The sequence below is a fragment of the Aythya marila genome, assembly GCF_965140915.1.
Source record: "Aythya marila genome assembly, chromosome: 27".
NCBI classification, from domain to species: Eukaryota; Metazoa; Chordata; class Aves; order Anseriformes; family Anatidae; genus Aythya; species Aythya marila.
In genome coordinates, this window is record NC_139068.1 from 4499856 (window position 1) to 4516682 (window position 16827).

The 16827-nt window shown below is 50.7% G+C and overlaps 1 protein-coding gene across 1 annotated transcript in view; it reads right to left on the reverse strand.

The window, feature by feature from the left end:
- Positions 1 to 1027: 1027 nt before the first annotated feature.
- Positions 1028 to 16827, reverse strand: part of ELL (elongation factor for RNA polymerase II) — a 51699-nt gene continuing 35899 nt past the window's right edge. The window contains exons 7-12 of the mRNA XM_082779951.1: positions 14564 to 14660; positions 11226 to 11721; positions 8395 to 8461; positions 6319 to 6490; positions 5417 to 5461; positions 1028 to 4428 (exon numbers count right to left, since the gene is read on the reverse strand). Of these exons, the coding sequence (XP_082636077.1) occupies positions 4324 to 4428; positions 5417 to 5461; positions 6319 to 6490; positions 8395 to 8461; positions 11226 to 11721; positions 14564 to 14660 (982 nt within the window). The 3' untranslated portion in view covers positions 1028 to 4323. The remainder of the gene's footprint in view (positions 4429 to 5416; positions 5462 to 6318; positions 6491 to 8394; positions 8462 to 11225; positions 11722 to 14563; positions 14661 to 16827) is intronic.

Sequence of the window (16827 nt, forward strand, 5' to 3'; positions counted from 1 at the left end):
GGACAGGGAACAAGGAGCTGTGGATGCTCGGGAGGTGGTGAAGCGGCAGGCAGGGCTCTGCATCTTCCCGAGGGCAGCACTGGGAAGTAAAACCCTGAGGGTTTTGCCCCAGGCTGCCCAGAACCTGCAAGAGCACAGCTCAGCTAACACGAGGCCTTGGTTCTCTCTCCATAAGGGCTTTGGAAAAGCACCACCAGGCTCCATGCACCCGGCTCACCCCCTGTGAGCAAACCCTCAGCTGCAGGAGCATCCCTTCCCTGCATTTTCCTTTTCCAAAGCTGAAGCCCGTGAAATAAGACCCAAGCAGAGTCCATTTCCCTCCACTTTCAAAAACAACAACAACAAAAAAGCTAAAATATCTATTCCTTCGCCACATTATTTGATTGCTGGATTGCGTGCACTCGCTTCATCGTTATCTCACAATTTTGGAGGTAAATCCAGGCTCTGGCACTAGCAGGGAGCCAAGCACAGACGAACGCTGGCTCGTTATTTGCACAGGTGGATGGAGCGTGATCTGCCAGCAGCTCTGGCCCTGAGATCCATGAACCTGTGTCTGTCACCCTGTTAGAGGGGATCCCAAAGCAGCTCCTGGAGCGTTTCTGCTCCGCTGTGCCTGCTGCAGCCGTGGCGAGCAGCAGAGGCAGGGACGGGGCAGAGCCAGCTGCAGAACAGCAAGCAGCCGGCAGGAGAGGGAAGGCTGAGCCCTGGGAAGGAAAAGCAGAAAAAGGGACAAAATCTGTGCACAACCAAGCCACCAAGTGTACCCTGAGCTCTGGCTCAGGAAGCCAGGACCACGCTGGCTGCCTCCAGCTCCTGCCCAGCCACGTCTGCCCCAGACTCAAGGAACAGCATCCCCGCTGCAGCCCACCTTTTGTTTTTCCGTCCCTTACCTACTAAAACCCATTCAAACGACTCGGTTTCCTTTAAGCTTCCTGCTTTCAAAAGCCATTTCAGACATTTATCACCTTTCTCGCGTTTTCTTGCAGTTAAGAAGCACTGAAAAGAAATATACAACCTTATTGTTTGCTTGTTTTCCAATACAGTGAATTTATTATATGTTGCAAAATCAGCATTCAGCTTTTTAGTGTACAAAAAAGGACACTAGCTCTTAAGAAAAGATTAGGAAAGCTGAAGACTATGCTGCCTTTAAATTGTAACATTTTGGCAAAGTGAAAAGCTCTTTTGTAAACTCCAACTCCATGGCTCAATATAGTTTTATCCACAGTACAATATTACAAAGTAAAACACAGTATCAATAAGTTAAGATCATACTTAATCACCTAGAACTGGTTTCTATTAACCCAAAAAGCACAAAATTTGCCTAGCTTCATAATCTCTAAAAAGAAAAAAAAAAAAAAAAAAGGCAGATTCGACTACAATTCTTTAACACAGTCCAAAAGAAAAGTGAAGCAGAAAGTTGTTGAATGCTAATTGGGTCTCACAGTTTGGATATTCATTAAATATTTTCAGTTTTATATTCAAATTTTTAGAAGTTCCAGAATATACATGTAAATGTACACAATACATCTTTGTATACAACTCTGTTTGCAAAAATATCTTATAGCAGATGTATAAAGATTGAGATCCATCTCTACTCCCCCTCCCTCCCCGATCCCCAAAAAGCAAAAAAAAAAAAAAAAAAAAAAAAAACCATTCAAAATATTAAGGGTCAGAACGAGAAGTGTTTCCATGGAAGAATCGACTTGGTTACGGAGCTGCTGCCTCTCTCCTGCTGGTCGAGTTTCTGGCCCCTCGCCCAAATTGCCTCTCGCTCCCAGGTGGACGCAGTCCCACCGGGACCGGGATCGGGATGGGATGTGCAGGCGCTGCCCCATGGCACACGCTCCGGGGGAGCTCAGCATCATCACCCCTGGCTCTGGGTGAGCTCCAGCCAGCAATGCTGCTCTCGGATCAGGCTCCTGGGGGGCTCTGAAGTGATGGATCCCGCGCAGACCCCGGGCAGGGTCCTGATGCCCCCTGGCAGCGGTGCTGGCAGGAACGCAGACCCTGCTGCTCCTCTGGGATCCTCCTCGGTGCACGAATTCGCTGCTACAGGGAGCTTGTTGGAACCAGGACAGAGCCTAGACGAGGCTCGAGCTCCAAGGGACGTGGGTGCCCGTCTGATGTTCCCTCCTGCCACCGCTCCAGAAACCCGGGTGCTCACCAGGCGTGATGCTCCGCTGGGAAGAACAAAGAATCCTGGAGAAAAGCTCCTCGCCTTCCTTCACGTGCATCTTCCAGCCTTCCCTTCCTGCTGGAAGCGCCGGAGGCGTGGTGTGCCACAAGCAGGACAGAGCTCCCTAACTGCCCAACTTCTTTGCTCACAGAGGAAAAGATGAGCCCGAAGCGTGCCCTGACCCCGGGAGCCTTGTCTGGACTTCCACGCGAGGCTCTCACCCTACAGACCCCATGATCCTTGGGGATCACATCTCGTCCCCCCTCTCCTTTTCAGAACAGTTTGGGTTTTGCGGGCCAGCAGAAACACGTGGCTTTCCAGTTGCTGTCCGTGGAGGCTCCCTCGAGCCCGAGGCTGCCCTTTGGAGAACGGGATGGCAAAATCCTGGCGAGCTCTGGACGTCTGCAGACAACACGGCAGGAACAGAAACTTGGGATGTGGCACAGGACAAAGCCAAGTGGTGGCCCTGTCCGGGCGACACAGCAAGAACAACCTAGCCAGAATGGGTATTTTGGATATAATGGATATATTTTTTTTAAATACAGCAGATGGACCCACTTTTTTTGGGGTGGAAAAATAAACTGCTTCTTGTAAAAGAACTGTTTCCCTCCTCAACTCTGCCATTCCGCTCCTTCAAAGGGTGAAAGACTCTTCATTGCAACCTCCAAGGGAAGGAGACGCCCCGGGAAAGTAATCCTTTACTTTGAGATAAACGGAAGCGGGAAGAAGTCAAATCGCACAGGCTGGCAGGATTAAAAGGGGAGAGGGGAGAGAAAGAAATAGCAGAGTTAAAGGACACCTTTGTGCTTTTTGGCGTGTTTCTCACACCCTGGCCATACTCTAAAAATGTTCCCTTCAAGTCCAAAAAAAGGAAAAAAAAAAAAAAAAAAATCAAGAAGAAAGACTGCGACGAGAAGCTGGCTAGATAAAGCACAACAGGGGAAGTGACCCGCATGGGAAAACGCTACCTTGCTTCTCTCACACTCAGGCGCCTGTTCTGAGAATGGTTTTCTGCTGCTGCTTCTTTGGAAATAAGACAAAAAAAAACAGAAGAAAGCATCACGTTCCCCACCCCCCGCCCCCTCCTCTCCTATGGGTCATTACAGGTAATAAAATAACTTCTCTGGGTAACTATCCAACGAGCTTCAGTAACACTGCAATTGTAAGACAGGAAAGGTTCTGAAACACTTGGCCTAAAAGGAAAAGGGAGGCACAGTTTTAGAAAAAGATGCTTTTTTTTTTTTTTTTGCTTTTTTTTTTTTTTGTTATACAAAAATAGACCATAGTCTCATTAAGCAATTAAGAAAATTGGCTGCCTCGGTAGAAAATTATAAAAGTCAAAGACAGACGGGTCTCAGTCTTCCCAGCACTGGTACGTGAGGGGTAACGCAGGCAGACTGGGCTGCGAGGTCTGCGCCCGCTGGATCCCACCGCACGCCTGGCCCCGAGACCTTGAGAGGAAGGATCAGGATCCACATCTGCACGGCGCCAGGCACCCGGTGCAGATCCCCGGGCTGTTCCCCTCCTACTGACACAACCACCTCAAAGAGAGCACACACCGGAGATGACAAAAGCAGGAACAAACAACGAGAGCTCTGGGTACTTGGTGTATTTAACACGGTGCCATGGAGAGCAGACAGCTTGCATATGAACAGTCGCAGGTGCCAGAGAAGGAGGTAACCTAGCAGCATTCCAGTTCCTCACCATTTGAAGGACAATTTGGAACCCAGCGGACCTGGGCCAGGGGTAATTACACTTCATGCCAAAACTTTTAATCCATGAAAACTACTGATTCTTAACCTTTGGGAGCTTCGGTCACTTTAGGCAAGGTTTTTTTTTTTTTTTTTTCTTTTTTTTTGCTTTTTTTTTTTTTTTTTTCCCTTAAGTGTCAATCGCTGGCTTCAAACAAGCAGAGTTTTGTTTGTTACATCCCGACATTCAGAGAGGCTACAACTCGAGAGGACCGTGCCAGGCGCTGGCGTGCTACCTGGCTCAGACGCGGACACGAGAGACTCGCCACTGTAAGAAATCCCCAAGTTCTTCCACCATGAAGAATTTAATGCTCGTCTCTGAAAGGAATCTAGTTGTATAAAAGGGAACGTAACGTCCAGGTGACTTTTGCCCTACCCAGTCCAGATCAGCGCCGGCTAGAACTGCTGTTGGTCATACTCTGCTATCAGTTTTTTAATGTGAGCCAGTTTGTTGTGGAGGTATTCGCAGCGGTTCTTCTCTTGGCTGTAATTGGGGTTAGTCTGTAAAGAAAAAGGAAGATGTAGTCACAGAGTGCAACCCTTCAGTGACATCCGCGCCAAACCCGGCCGAGGCTCTCTGACCTCAAGGTATAAATAGATGACCGGGTGGCAGAGCAGACACCCACTTGTTTCGAAAGGACCTGTCCTGTTCCAACCAGCCAAAGAGCTGAATAAATCCCTTCTCCTCAGTGCCCAGCTGCAGGGAGCTGATCACGGGGCAGTGAGCGCACCTCGCACGAGGCTCGGAGCAGCTGTGCTGCACGCGGCGGCTTTCAGCAGGCATCACCTGCCCTTTGGCCCCCACGTTAGCAGCGGATTGTGCAAGTCTGAGAGCTTTGCAACAATGAGGAACTTACCACGCAGGGACACTCTTCCCAAAGCTCCCAAATCCCCCAGGGACAAGAGGGCTCAGGGCTGTATCCATAAATAGCCCCAGCCCCGGTACCCGGATGCCCCAGCCTGCCTCTGCTCTGCTACCTCGTCCAGCTGAGCCCCAAATCCTCCCAGTCAACAGCTGCTTTATGTGCACGTGAAGACAAAATATTCTGTATGCCACGCACAAAAAAACAAGCTGAGACCACAGGGGACTATCTACCCAAGTGGTTTGTCCTAGAGACTGGGCTCAGCTCCTATCAAGCACCCCAGCAGCCCCCAGGACCTGGAGGATCCCGTTATCACTTGGCCTCTACCTCCGAAACACAAACTGTTCTTCACTTGAAGGGATGGAAACACGAAACTTAACACGGTTTTTCTTTTGCTAGCACACCACTAGCAAAGTGGAAGCGTTCCCCAAGAGGCACGGAGCAGCCCCAGCTGCCCCCAAACCCTCTCTGAACAGTGAGAGGACCACTCTTTGGATGGGCTATAGCTGAACAAAGGTCTGCTCGTAAGCTAGAGGCTGGGTTTTCACTTGGCAAGCACCCATTTCTTTCAGTCGCTAGGGGCACCACCCAAAAGCCTTGTTTATGGGCAAGTATTTTTTCCTTACCTTTTTAATTTTCCGGTATTCCTGTAATATTTGATCATGGATGGTCTGAAAAAGGAAAAGATAACTTGTTTTCAGAACAGCCAGCACTCCTGCAACCTGAAGCATTTACCCACGGCATGAGATGCACATTTCCTCCAAATACTGACCCAAACCTTCTCCCTAGTGCTAACAGCAGGGGCACGGGAAGGAACAGTTCCCTGTCTTAATTCCCCAGCCACAAAATCTACCTGTAACGAGCACTGGAACTGACAGGGTAATTAACGTTTCCCCCACAGCTCAGACTAATTTTTCCCCGAGACATGAGAACATTTCAGTGAGGAATCAGGAGATTTCTCAAAGAGGGGCAGGACGTCTGAGGGAAGAAACTGTGCTCAGTACAATACGTGCTCTGCAAAAATCTGTTTGTTATACTCGTTGAGCCTTATTTTCTCAAGATAATGAATAGTTAAAGCTCTTCTAAAATCGGTCTGACAAGTTGAATAATGCTACATTATTAAGATCAAAGATTGGAGAGAAACAGATGACCCTGTCCTAACTCCCCTTCCAGCCCCGATACGCTACCATATGTGCGAATATGAGTTTTCTGGCTGGGACACACTAATAGCTTCCAGCAGCTTTTGGCTGAGGACGCCAATTGTCTCACTGAGGCCTTTCCTTGTCAACAAGTACCATGATGTGTGCTCCAGCTTGAAAACGAAAGAACACAGAGCTGTTTTAAGAACAGTCCACAAAGCTGTCAGCTGTGTGCACGTTCTGCATCCACCAGTCCCGGGCTCTGGGCATTTCTTTCCCGGGCAGAACACGGGGCCTCCAGCAACCAGCCCGGAGAGCCCCGTGCACAGAGCGAGCTGCGGCAGCCCCACTGGCAGAGGCAGCTTTTAGAAGGATGAATTTGTCTCTACCTTGTATTCTTCAGAGCCCTGCAAAAGTTGCTTCAGCTTGGAGTCTAACTGCGTAAATCGCCGGGTTATCCTCTCTATCCGAGCGTGCAGGTCTCTGTACTCGTTGTACTCCGCGTTGAAGTCGTTTTTGTAACTCTGACGCTGCTCCGAAGAGGAAATGGCTGCGTATTTTCTAGAGGGAGAATAATTTCGTTAAGCGGTTTAGTGAGTCTTCTCCGCGGGCAGCACGAAGGCTGCGGTGCCAAGGGCAGGATGACAAGTCTGCCAGGTGACTGACTGCTCCGGGAAACAAATACAGTCTCCTACGATCTGCACGACAGCGGCACTGAGATAACTACTGTACCTTGACCTCTCTGTGAAACAAGATAATATTTGCTCCGAAAACTTCCTATCTCTGCAAGACAGGCTGGGATATGCAGGTACAGCAAAGCCTGCGAGCAGATGAGGGTGTAGGAGGACACTCAGATAGCACTGCTACAGCTTTTCTGATTCCTGCTGTCCCCCCAGAACATGGAGTTCTGCATCTGTGCCAGACCTTGGAACAGCAGGAATACGATGCTTCCAGCGCTCCGAGTCTTTAAAGGAACACAAAAACCGCTCAGCTATCACTGCAAAATGCTCGCAGTGCTATTATGTGGCAAGCACGGGGTAAGCAGCACGTTGAATAGGCTGAGCGCGTCTCCAGCACCTCCTGAAGATACCCAAGGAGCTGAACACAACGCCAAGAGCTCGCGTTTAACAGATGTGCCTCTGAGGCCCTTTGAAAGTCGTTCAGCTCAACAAGAAGCCATTAAACCTGACATTCTGCAGCCAGCCCTCTGTGATGCCAAAGCTCCTCTTTCCACAGGTGATGACTCTCATTTGCCACCTTGCTCCGTCTGCAACACGGTGCCTGAGCACGTACAGGCTACCTGAGGTATCAAATTAAGGGAAAACTTTCATTGAATTAACTTCAACGCACTTTTTTTTCAGCCTTTTCAGCCTTTTTCAATTTTCCAGCCTTCGAGAGCTGGCTCCTGGAGAGGGGTCGGCACAAAAACGCATCTACACAGGACGTGCTATCATGAGATAAGGAACTCGTCATCAAAACAGCCAGGGCACAGCCCAGGGTGAGACGACAGACCTTAGGGGGGTTCATAAACCTCACAGGGTTCCTTTGGAGATGGAGCAAGGAGCTGCAGTAACCCTCCCTAGGAGGGACCAGCACAAATGATGCAAGCGAAAAAAGCAAACGGCACCCACCCCTGTTCTCTGAATGCTGCTGGAGCCCTGCAAAGGCCAACTCAAAGCAGTTGTGCAGTTCATGCAGCCCAGCAAAACCGTACAAGAGCCCTGCACATCCCCCAGATAACCCCAGTGCAGAGCCAGGAACGGGCACTGCCTCCCCCATCGCCTCCTGTGTGATCACAGCACGGCCAAACCCTGGGTGAGGGCATTAAAACCCCGACAGACACCCAGGTGGAATGTCACCCACAGCTACCCCTCAGTGCCACCCAGCTGCGGCCGTAACAGCGCTGGTTTTATGCAGATTAAAAGCACGGGGACTTGGGTGCTACAGCAGACAAGTGCACTGCTGAATTAACCTCGAAGGGATCTGATTAAAAAAGTCAGAGGTGAAACAACTCACATCCTAACCCGCAGGATATAGGAATATTTCACTGGTTTTAGAGCTGATCCTGACTTTGAAGAGGGGCAGCGTTAGCTAACCCCTCAAAATCCCCCCTTGCCCAGTCTTCCGTAACGCTGAAGCAGCTCGTTTCCTCTCACAGGTCCCATCTACCACACGGAGATGTTCAGTCCTTCCAAACCCCTTCAAGGTGTTCAACCTTTCCTCAAGTACTTTAACAACTGGTCTACAGGAAACCAACCCTACAAGGAGGAGGCAAAGAACGGATCTGAGACCCGTTTTGGTCTCAGGAACTATCAGCAAAGGGCCTAATACTTTTTTTTTTTTTCAGCCCACCTTCCAAAGTTCAGTAAGTAACACCTAAATCCAACAAGATGTCACAAAGACACTGTGATTTTTAGCCTGAAACACGATCCCAAAGCGATGGAAGAAGCAATGAGTATACTCACAATAAATAATCTGGCATTTCCGAAGTTGATGTTGGTACACTAGAATTATTGCATGTTCCATTTAAACCTGAAAGACACAAAAACTTGCTTTTAGACATTCTTAAACTTAATTAAGCTGAAAATTCACAAACCTATCCACAACACACAGTTTATTGAATTTGGAGGGTTTCTGTCGTGCTTTCCATTGACAGATGGGTCCAGATGAGCACAAGGGAACTGAGCACCGTGCACATTTCACCCCCTAGTTCTACGCTACGTAGATCCCTGCTATTCTTATTAGGGATTCCTATAGGATCTATAGGATCTCACAGGTTTATAGGGCATGCAGCTTAGCCCTGCAGACAACCAGCGTGCTCTTTTATCAAGTGGAAGAAGCACGGATCAAACGAGGCTCAGCTAGAAGTCTCTAGGACTTTAAGTGAAGGGACCAAAGACCTCAGAAGGAATGGGATTTTGAACGCGAGCCTAAAGCAGGCACTGTCCCCAGCCTAAACTAAACACTGCATTATTTATTTGGAGGAAGAAAAGCAGTTGGATACTGGCGTGAAAAGGGAGACTTCCTGTAGGCTGCATTATTCTGAAAGCCCTACTCAGAAAGTCAACTGCATCCCTGAGAAGGCAGCAAAAGGAGAGACAGACGGGGAAGGCTGCAAAGGATTCCACTCATCTGCTCTGCAGAAATAAACTTCTTCTTTCCTCTTTTTGTTGTTTTTTTTTCCCCAAGTCTGCTCCTTGGAGCCAGCAGCACCGTGACTGCACAAGTCCCCTGGGGATGCAGGGAGGAGCTCCACACCTTGCCCGCTCACCAAGCTCCTTTCCAGTCCTCCCCAAAAATAAGCTGCAGGGAGCACGAAATGCCAAAGGGACAGCAGGGGGATGTAAAAACCATAACCTCACTGCATTTTTTTTTAACAATCTGTTTTTTCCCCGTGGTCCTGCAGGCAGGCTCTGCCATGCCGGGTGCCCAAACAGCGCCAGGAGGAGCAGAGCAGCCTAAATTCCTGCTGCGGGTGCCTGCAAACAGCTCTGCTCTCTTCCACACCTGACAGCAGAGCGAGAGATGCCGAGCACGGGCACGGAAGATGGTGGTGAAGGGAGGAGAAAGTTTGGTTTGCCTGTGAGTGCCACCTACTGTCAGCAGACAGGACCCCAAGGTCCCTTCAGCGCCTCTGGAATAGGAGAAATCCTCTCCCCTGCAGCCTCTGGGCACAAAGGGCATTTGGGAAGACCTCAGCTGCTCGCTGCAGGTGGCAGCAGCAGGATCAGGCCCCCAGCAAGGCACAGGAATGCGGGCAGCAGGATCCCAAGTCCCGAAACTGCCCCAAATCCCGGCAGCCGCTGCCCACATCCTGTTTGTGCTGACTTCGGAGGCCAGCCTGGCTCTGTTACCTCGCACACATCAGCACGCAGCAGGAACAAAACCCTGAATTCACAAAGAGCCGGGCACCGGGCTGCTTTTAAAGCAGAGCAGAGAAGGAGATAAAGGGTCAGCAACTCCACGGAGGGAGAATTCAGCTCGTTTGGGTACTCAAAAACTGTTGACAAAGACAAGACGTCCGCCCCCAGATCGCATCTACCTCCACGGCTGTTCAGGACAGGAGGTACATCAGGGAGAACAGCTCGTTAACGCGGGCAGAAGAATAAAACAAACCAGCACTGCCACAGAAGATCAAAGCAGAAGAAGTATCTGCTCGTTCGGAGCAGCATCACAAAGCCCCCAGGTACAGCGAGCACGGGTACAGAGCGCAGCTGAACACCAGCAGTGAGCGACCAGGGCGTGCTGTCGGTGCTACAAAGGCAGGAGGGAGGCAAGAGCTGCCACCATGCAGCTCCAAACTGCTCCTGAAGCTCTCCCTTTCCACAAACGTGACGAATTAATTCCAGTTTTTTTGACAAATCGGTTTCATTTTTGAGCTGCTGCCCCGTCTGAGCTAAATGCGGGTGATTTTCATGCACCGGGCATGAAGAAGAGCTCGGTGTGAGAGCACAGAAAAGGGGAGAAGGAAAACAAAAGGGATGCAAGAAGAAGTTGAGCAGCAGAACCAGGCTGTGGTGTTCCTAGGAGCTACAGGGGAGGTCCTGCTGCTCCAGAGAGCTTTAAGAAGGCAGGAGAGCAGCAGGCACTGCAAGGGAACGGAGTGGATTAGCCAATAAATATGTGTATTCTCTGCTCTAACTTCTAAGAGTGCACAGAACTGGCTTAGAAATGCATTTTTTTGATGGGAAGCTTTCTTATGGCACCTAACAGGCTAAAAGTCTCGCTATTTTGTTAGTCCTCAAACCGAGAAATTCAGGCCCGTAGTGGGACAGAGCAAGGAAGCCCTCGGCCCGAAGGAGCTGGTCGTGTGGTGCCCCAGCAGCATTTATCACAGGGCTCATCTATCGCTTCTGCTGTGTCCAACACTACAAGTTTCTGTGCCTAACTTTTCATTACCGAGTTCAAAATCAACACGACAGCCATCACAATGCCCAACACAACGCAGGAGAGCGGGAGGCAATCAAGCAGCGCTGCCTTTCCGACAGATCTCGATGCCCGCCTTTCATCCCCACGTCTTAATAAAGCTTTTAATTGAACTGGGAGAAACATGACACGGGCTGAGGCAGCTCCAAAACGGCAGCAAAGGTCGAACAGGAAAAACCTGATAGCCTCTTCTGGGAGGAAGAGCCTTTGTTGATTTGTAGGCAGGGACAGCAGCGATATTTCAGCAGCCACACGGGCTCTGCAAGCGGGATGACACATGCAGCCTCTTCCCTCAAATGGATTCAGAGCAGAAATTATGCTCAGAGAAACATGAACGCAACCCACGGGGGGCTTCCCAGCACCGACGTACCTGTGACATCCTGTGGCACACTACCTAAGTCAGCGTTTTTTATTACTTCACAGTCCTGCTTCTCCTCTTTGCACTTCTCCTCGCCCTTCTTCTCCTTCCTCTCCTTCTCCTTGTCTTTGTGCTTTTTGGATTTTTTCTTGCTTTTGACGTACGGCGAGCCGCAATTGTGCTTGCTCGTTTGGGGACAGTCTGTGGGCAAGGGGTGGCTCAGTCTGTCGGCCTGCTCCGAGCTCTCACAGTCTCTGCCGTTGTGAGTCAGGTCGTTGCTGACGTCCGCGAGGGGATCGTGAGGCCTGGGCAGCTCCAGCACGGGCAGGCTGGAGCTGGAGCTCACCGATTCCGGGAGCGCCGGCGGCAGCGCGGCGGCGGGGGCGTCCTTGCCGTTGGCGGAGTTGAGCTTCCCGTTGAAGGTGGGCTGAGCCCTGTGAGCCAGGTGCGAGATCCTGGGCTTCTTGTTGGCCACGGGATCGATAAACTCCACGGGCTGGGATCGTTTCTGGGGAGAAAAAAGGAGGAAAAAAAAAAAAGAAGTGAATATCTCGAGGCCTGGCTGGGATTTTGGATGCGGTGTTTTGGCTCGGTGCTGTTGCCGCTAGGTGGGGATGCAGTGCTGGGAACAGGGCTGTCACCAGAAGAAGGGCTCTGGAAGCTGCCAGCAAATCTCCCCAGGTCCCAGGCTGGTCCCTGCAGCCCCAGCACCCTGCACAGGGGCTCCAGGACCGCCAGCACCCAGCTCCTGCAGAGCCAGCACAGCCCACACCGCGTCCCGACAGCCCCCAGAGCCCCACGGCTCCTTGGCAGAGCGGAGCTGTGACAGTTTCAGAGCCCCCCATAGCATCAGTAATTAATCTGCACTGCTTATTTAGCGGGCCACGCCGTCCAGCCTGCTCTCTTCACACCTTACTTCCAGCCCAGCCCTTCAGAAGCCAGCCCTTGTCCTCCTCCCTCCCCGTCCCAGGCACTCAGAAGGCAAGCAGCCATAAAACACCCTTCCTCATCCCTTCTGGTGGCGTTTTGGGTATTTCCAAGTCCCTGCAGAGGCTGGGGAAAGATGTGCAGGACCCCCGGAGCAGGAGGGGTTGACACATTCTGCACTGAACCCCCGGCCAGCTTCACCAGCTCCGAGGCCAACAGCTTCGCCCTCGCCACACCGCTCCTTCCTCTTCTCAAAGAGGCATTTCCCAGAAGAGGAGAGAAAGCACCAATTGCTAAGTACTCAGAATTTCAGGCAAAAAGAGGTCATCCGCAGTGAGCCACGTCACACGGGCTGCCACAAGCGGAATATCCCTCCCTTCAGAGAGCACAGCTTTCCATTTATCCCCAGCAGCCCCCCGGCCACACGCAGGTGGGACTGCAGAAGGCTCCGTGCCCCCAGTTCCTGCGATTCCAGCCGTCTGCAGGCTCGGGTCAGCCCAGGGAAGTCTCTCCGTGGAGCAGCCCAGCCTCCCATCAGCTCAGCGTGGAGCCCGAGCCAGCCCAAATTACCTTGGCCAGCCCTCAGTGCAGCGCCGTGCGCGCCTGCTGCCTGGCAGCCACGGGCTGCAGAAAGTCTGCGGAAAGATTTTTTGGTGCCCGGCGGAAAGCGAGGGCTCGCTGGGGTTGTTTCTGTTGGATATTTCATTGTTTTCTTTGCTGTCTCAGGCAGGACCGTGTGCGTTTACAAGTGGAAAGTTTGCTCCCTCGCAGAAGCGCGGCTGCTCTGTGGAGGAGCCACCAATTTGCTCCTCTCCCCCCAAGTCGTTATTTCTCTGCCTCTCCATGCAGGGCACGGCGCTGTCCCTCGCCCCAAAGGAGGGGCTGTTCCCTTGGACAGCTGTCAGAGAGCTGCAGCCAGCTCTGAGAGCTGCCACCTCTCCCCTACCTTCCTCTAAAGCCGATAAATAACCTCCCATCTGACTTTATCTCTTAGGGTGTAAAGGTGTTCGTGCAATTCCTGCTGCGCCACCTCTCTCCTTACAATGCTGAAGCCAACCTTTTGATTTGCTTTTGTTCCACAACCGAAATATTTTAAGGCTACCAAATCACTGAATCCTCCGCCGGGGTTGCAACCATGAGAAGGGGACCCCTCCTTTAAATAGAAACTACAGCTCTGTAACGTGCAGCATCAAAAACCAACAGCCTACAAGGAGTGCCCCGTGCTTTGCTGTCTGACAGGCCCCGTTAGCAGCGCTGCTGGAATCATTCCTGTTCCTCGTTGTTGTCCTTACTGCACTAAGCCTTTTCTACACCCAGATCAATCAGCTGCCCAAGGTTTTGGTCAGATAATCGGGAGGCTAAAACCATCCCCTGCAGACCTTCACGCCTTTCTAAATAAGCGAGGTGACCTTTCAGCCTGAATTTCTGCAGAATCGGGCTAAGCGAGGCACATGCCCAGCCTCTTCAGAGCACTGTGCCTCTCTCCAAGCTCACTCGAAGGAAGGGGACCATTCTTTACTCACCAGGAACAAGCCCAGAGCAGAACAAGAGAGGATTTGGAATTAGCTACCTGGCAAACAAGTCGCACCGTTCTTGTTCTCAGTGGCGAACTGCTTCCCTCTCGCTGCCAGAAAGCACATAATTTCCTTACCTGCTAATATTCTTTGCCACTAATCCTCGGTGCGTCTGTCCAGACAAGCAGGCATTACACATTCCATTGGCAGGAGGAGAATAAATACTCAACTTGTCTGGGCTGACCCACAGCAGAGAAGGGAAGCCGGCATTTCACGGTGCTAGCACGGGAAGTCAGCGCTGAGAGACACCGAGGCACGGTGGGGACAGGCTCTGCCCCACACACGAGCAAATGGAGCTGCTTCAGAGCTCTTCAGCGTGGAAAACCGGCTGCTTCTGTACTCACAGCTCCCTGAGCTGGCATCTCAACACATCACAGAGCAGACCAACGTGCTCCTGGTCTGTCATGGCAATTAGGTTGCAAAAGGTCAAGGTTTTTAATAACTCGGCCGTGTTTGGGAGCTGCTTATTACTGCTTCGTTCCAGTCAATTATTAGTAATGAGCAAAACACAAGCTCGTGTTCCCCCTGGAATTCCCAGAGGTACGGAGGCACTTTGAAAAAATTTAGCCCTTCAAACTAAAGCTCAGAGCAAACTGTCCGAGAGCCTCCCTGTAGTCCAGCACCGAACCACATCCAGAGGAGGAAGAGATGCTGAGGAAGCCTAGAATTAGGCTCTAACTTCAGGGGAAAAAACAAAACCCAAACCCTGCTGACCTTACAGCCTCCAGCGGCAGGCGGTCAGCACACAGACAGGCTGAACAGCTCGGCCTGGACCCAGGTCTGGCAGCAGCAGGTCTCAGTTCCTGATTCTCTGCTGCTCAGAGCGAGAGAGAGAGAGGCAGCACCCACCTGAGGAGGAGAGCTGGAGTTCACATTGTCCTTGGGTGGGCTCAGGGAAGGTGCTTCTCCTTGAAAACCACCGCTGTTCTGGGGCTGACAGAGTTTCCTGAAAAACAGAAGGTGGGGTTGTGAAAATCCTGCGCCTGCTTGCTTCTGTCTTGCTTCCCCCGAGTTCTGCACTTCTCTGCACGTGGGGGTAACGCCTCCAAGTGACACCACAGGACTTGGGGCAGGGGGAGAGGCAGCCCCAGCTGGGGACAGGAGCTCCTTCCCCTGCTGAGGATCTGATTTTCTGGCAGTTTTACCTCCCTCTCTTGACGTGGTGACACGTTACACAAGTATCTACCTTAGGAAAATGACCCGTACACATTAGTAAAGACTGATACTGAACTTGAAAATTTATGGGATGTGTATTCTAGCCACTCCTTCAAATACAGCCTAAGAAGCAAGACTATTTCAACTGATTTCAGCCCAGTTTTGGGCTCACCCAGTTGAAATTCACTTCTCAAGACCAATTCAGAAGGCAAGCACGCTCAGAAGGGGCTGAGGCTCAAGTTCAGATGCTCAGCAGCAAGCTCTCCCTCTCCTAGCACCACTACAACAACATTTCACAGGCACAGCAGCCCTCTCTCAGAAGCAAGCCCCTCTGGGCTCAGGAAGAGCAGGATTATAACAGGAACTGTTACCGCGTTATTGGTCCTCTAGGATTTACATTTCGGGCTTCGTAATAATACTTTTACGTCGCATCATGCAAAATAGCTCTGCTCTGCTCTGTGTTTGCGGTATCTGACAAACAATGGAGACCTCTCGGAGCAAAAAAAAAAAAAAAAAGGACAATGCAATTCATTCTCATCACGTAAGTGTGTTAATTCCCATTCATGGTGGGTGCCTGCACTCCCCACCGCCCAAGGGGCGCTCTACAGCCCAGAGTCAAGTTTTGTAGCTTTGCCCCACTCTTCTGACATGACCCAGAGAGCCCATACATCCATTTATCACCCAGAAAAAGACTAGTGTGGCATCAGGTTGTAGCCATCAAGCAGAAAAAAAAATCAAGAGTTAGAGGTTTTAACAAACTAGCTCCGCAGCCACTTTGTCCCCAGCTGCACAGCCTCGATAACCAACGTCTAAATTCTCCCACGAGAGGCTACAACAGCTTCGAAGCCCCCATTTTTCAAGCACTGGGGGGATGATTTCACAGATCGAGTCCCAAACTATAGGCTTTTAGCCTCAGCTCGAACCCTCAGCCGTACAGCACCGACACAGATGCCTGTAGTTTCGCTGCCCTGCTGGCTGCAGTTGCTGTTTTGTTTCATTTTTATTCAGAACGATCCCAACAGCCAGGGATCAACTCAAGGAAAGCGCTCGGGGACTGTGAAAACAGGAAGGGGAGCAGCGAAATTCCATAAACACCAGGGCCAAGCGGCTTTCTGGATGCCTCCTGACTGGACTGAGTAATCCTGAACATCTCCTAACATGTTAATTACGGATTAAAAAAAATAAATAAATGAGTGAAAGACGACAGCTTTTGATTCAGCAGCGGAAAAACACTTCACTACAATGGTGAAAGGAGGGAAAACAAACACCACGAGGAGAAGGAGCCGGTCCAACACAAGCCTTGGTAGACGTGCTTTTAGGGTTTGCAGACGTGTTAATTAGTGCAGCCACTGAACCAGCAAGTGGACGTGGAAACCGAGAGGACAGCGAACAATGGGATGGATCCAGGCAACCACGCAGACTGCCACCGCGAGCTGCGTAAAGCCCCACGGCTGCAGCCCGTGCCCTTTTTGCAAATGTTTTTCTCCCGTCTTCAGCCCGACGTGTTTTTTCCATTTTGTAGCCTCATTACCTGCGCTGGCTGCGCGGGTCTTTGTTTGTACAGTTGAACACATCCTTGCCAAGGTCTATTTTTAGCCCTTCGCATAACTGAATGCCACAATTCTAGAAAAAGCGGTAAACATTGCCTTCTACAGGGAGAAATTAACTTTTTCTGAAAGCCATAAAGATTGCACGGCACTTGAATTTTTCCATTTAATTATAATTCAACATCAAGGCCGTTTAAATCAGTTTGATTTTTATTTAGTTTTTTTTTTTTGAGCATGCCAAAGCACTTTAAGCGCACGATTCTGGTGGTTTAACAAAGTCTCATCTCCCAGCCAATTGTGCTTTCAAATCATGGAAACCGTTCAAACGGAGCATGCTCCACTTATTTTATTGCGCTTTTGGTTAAGATTATGTCTCAGAAACACGCCAGGTAAAATTTCTATTCTCATTAC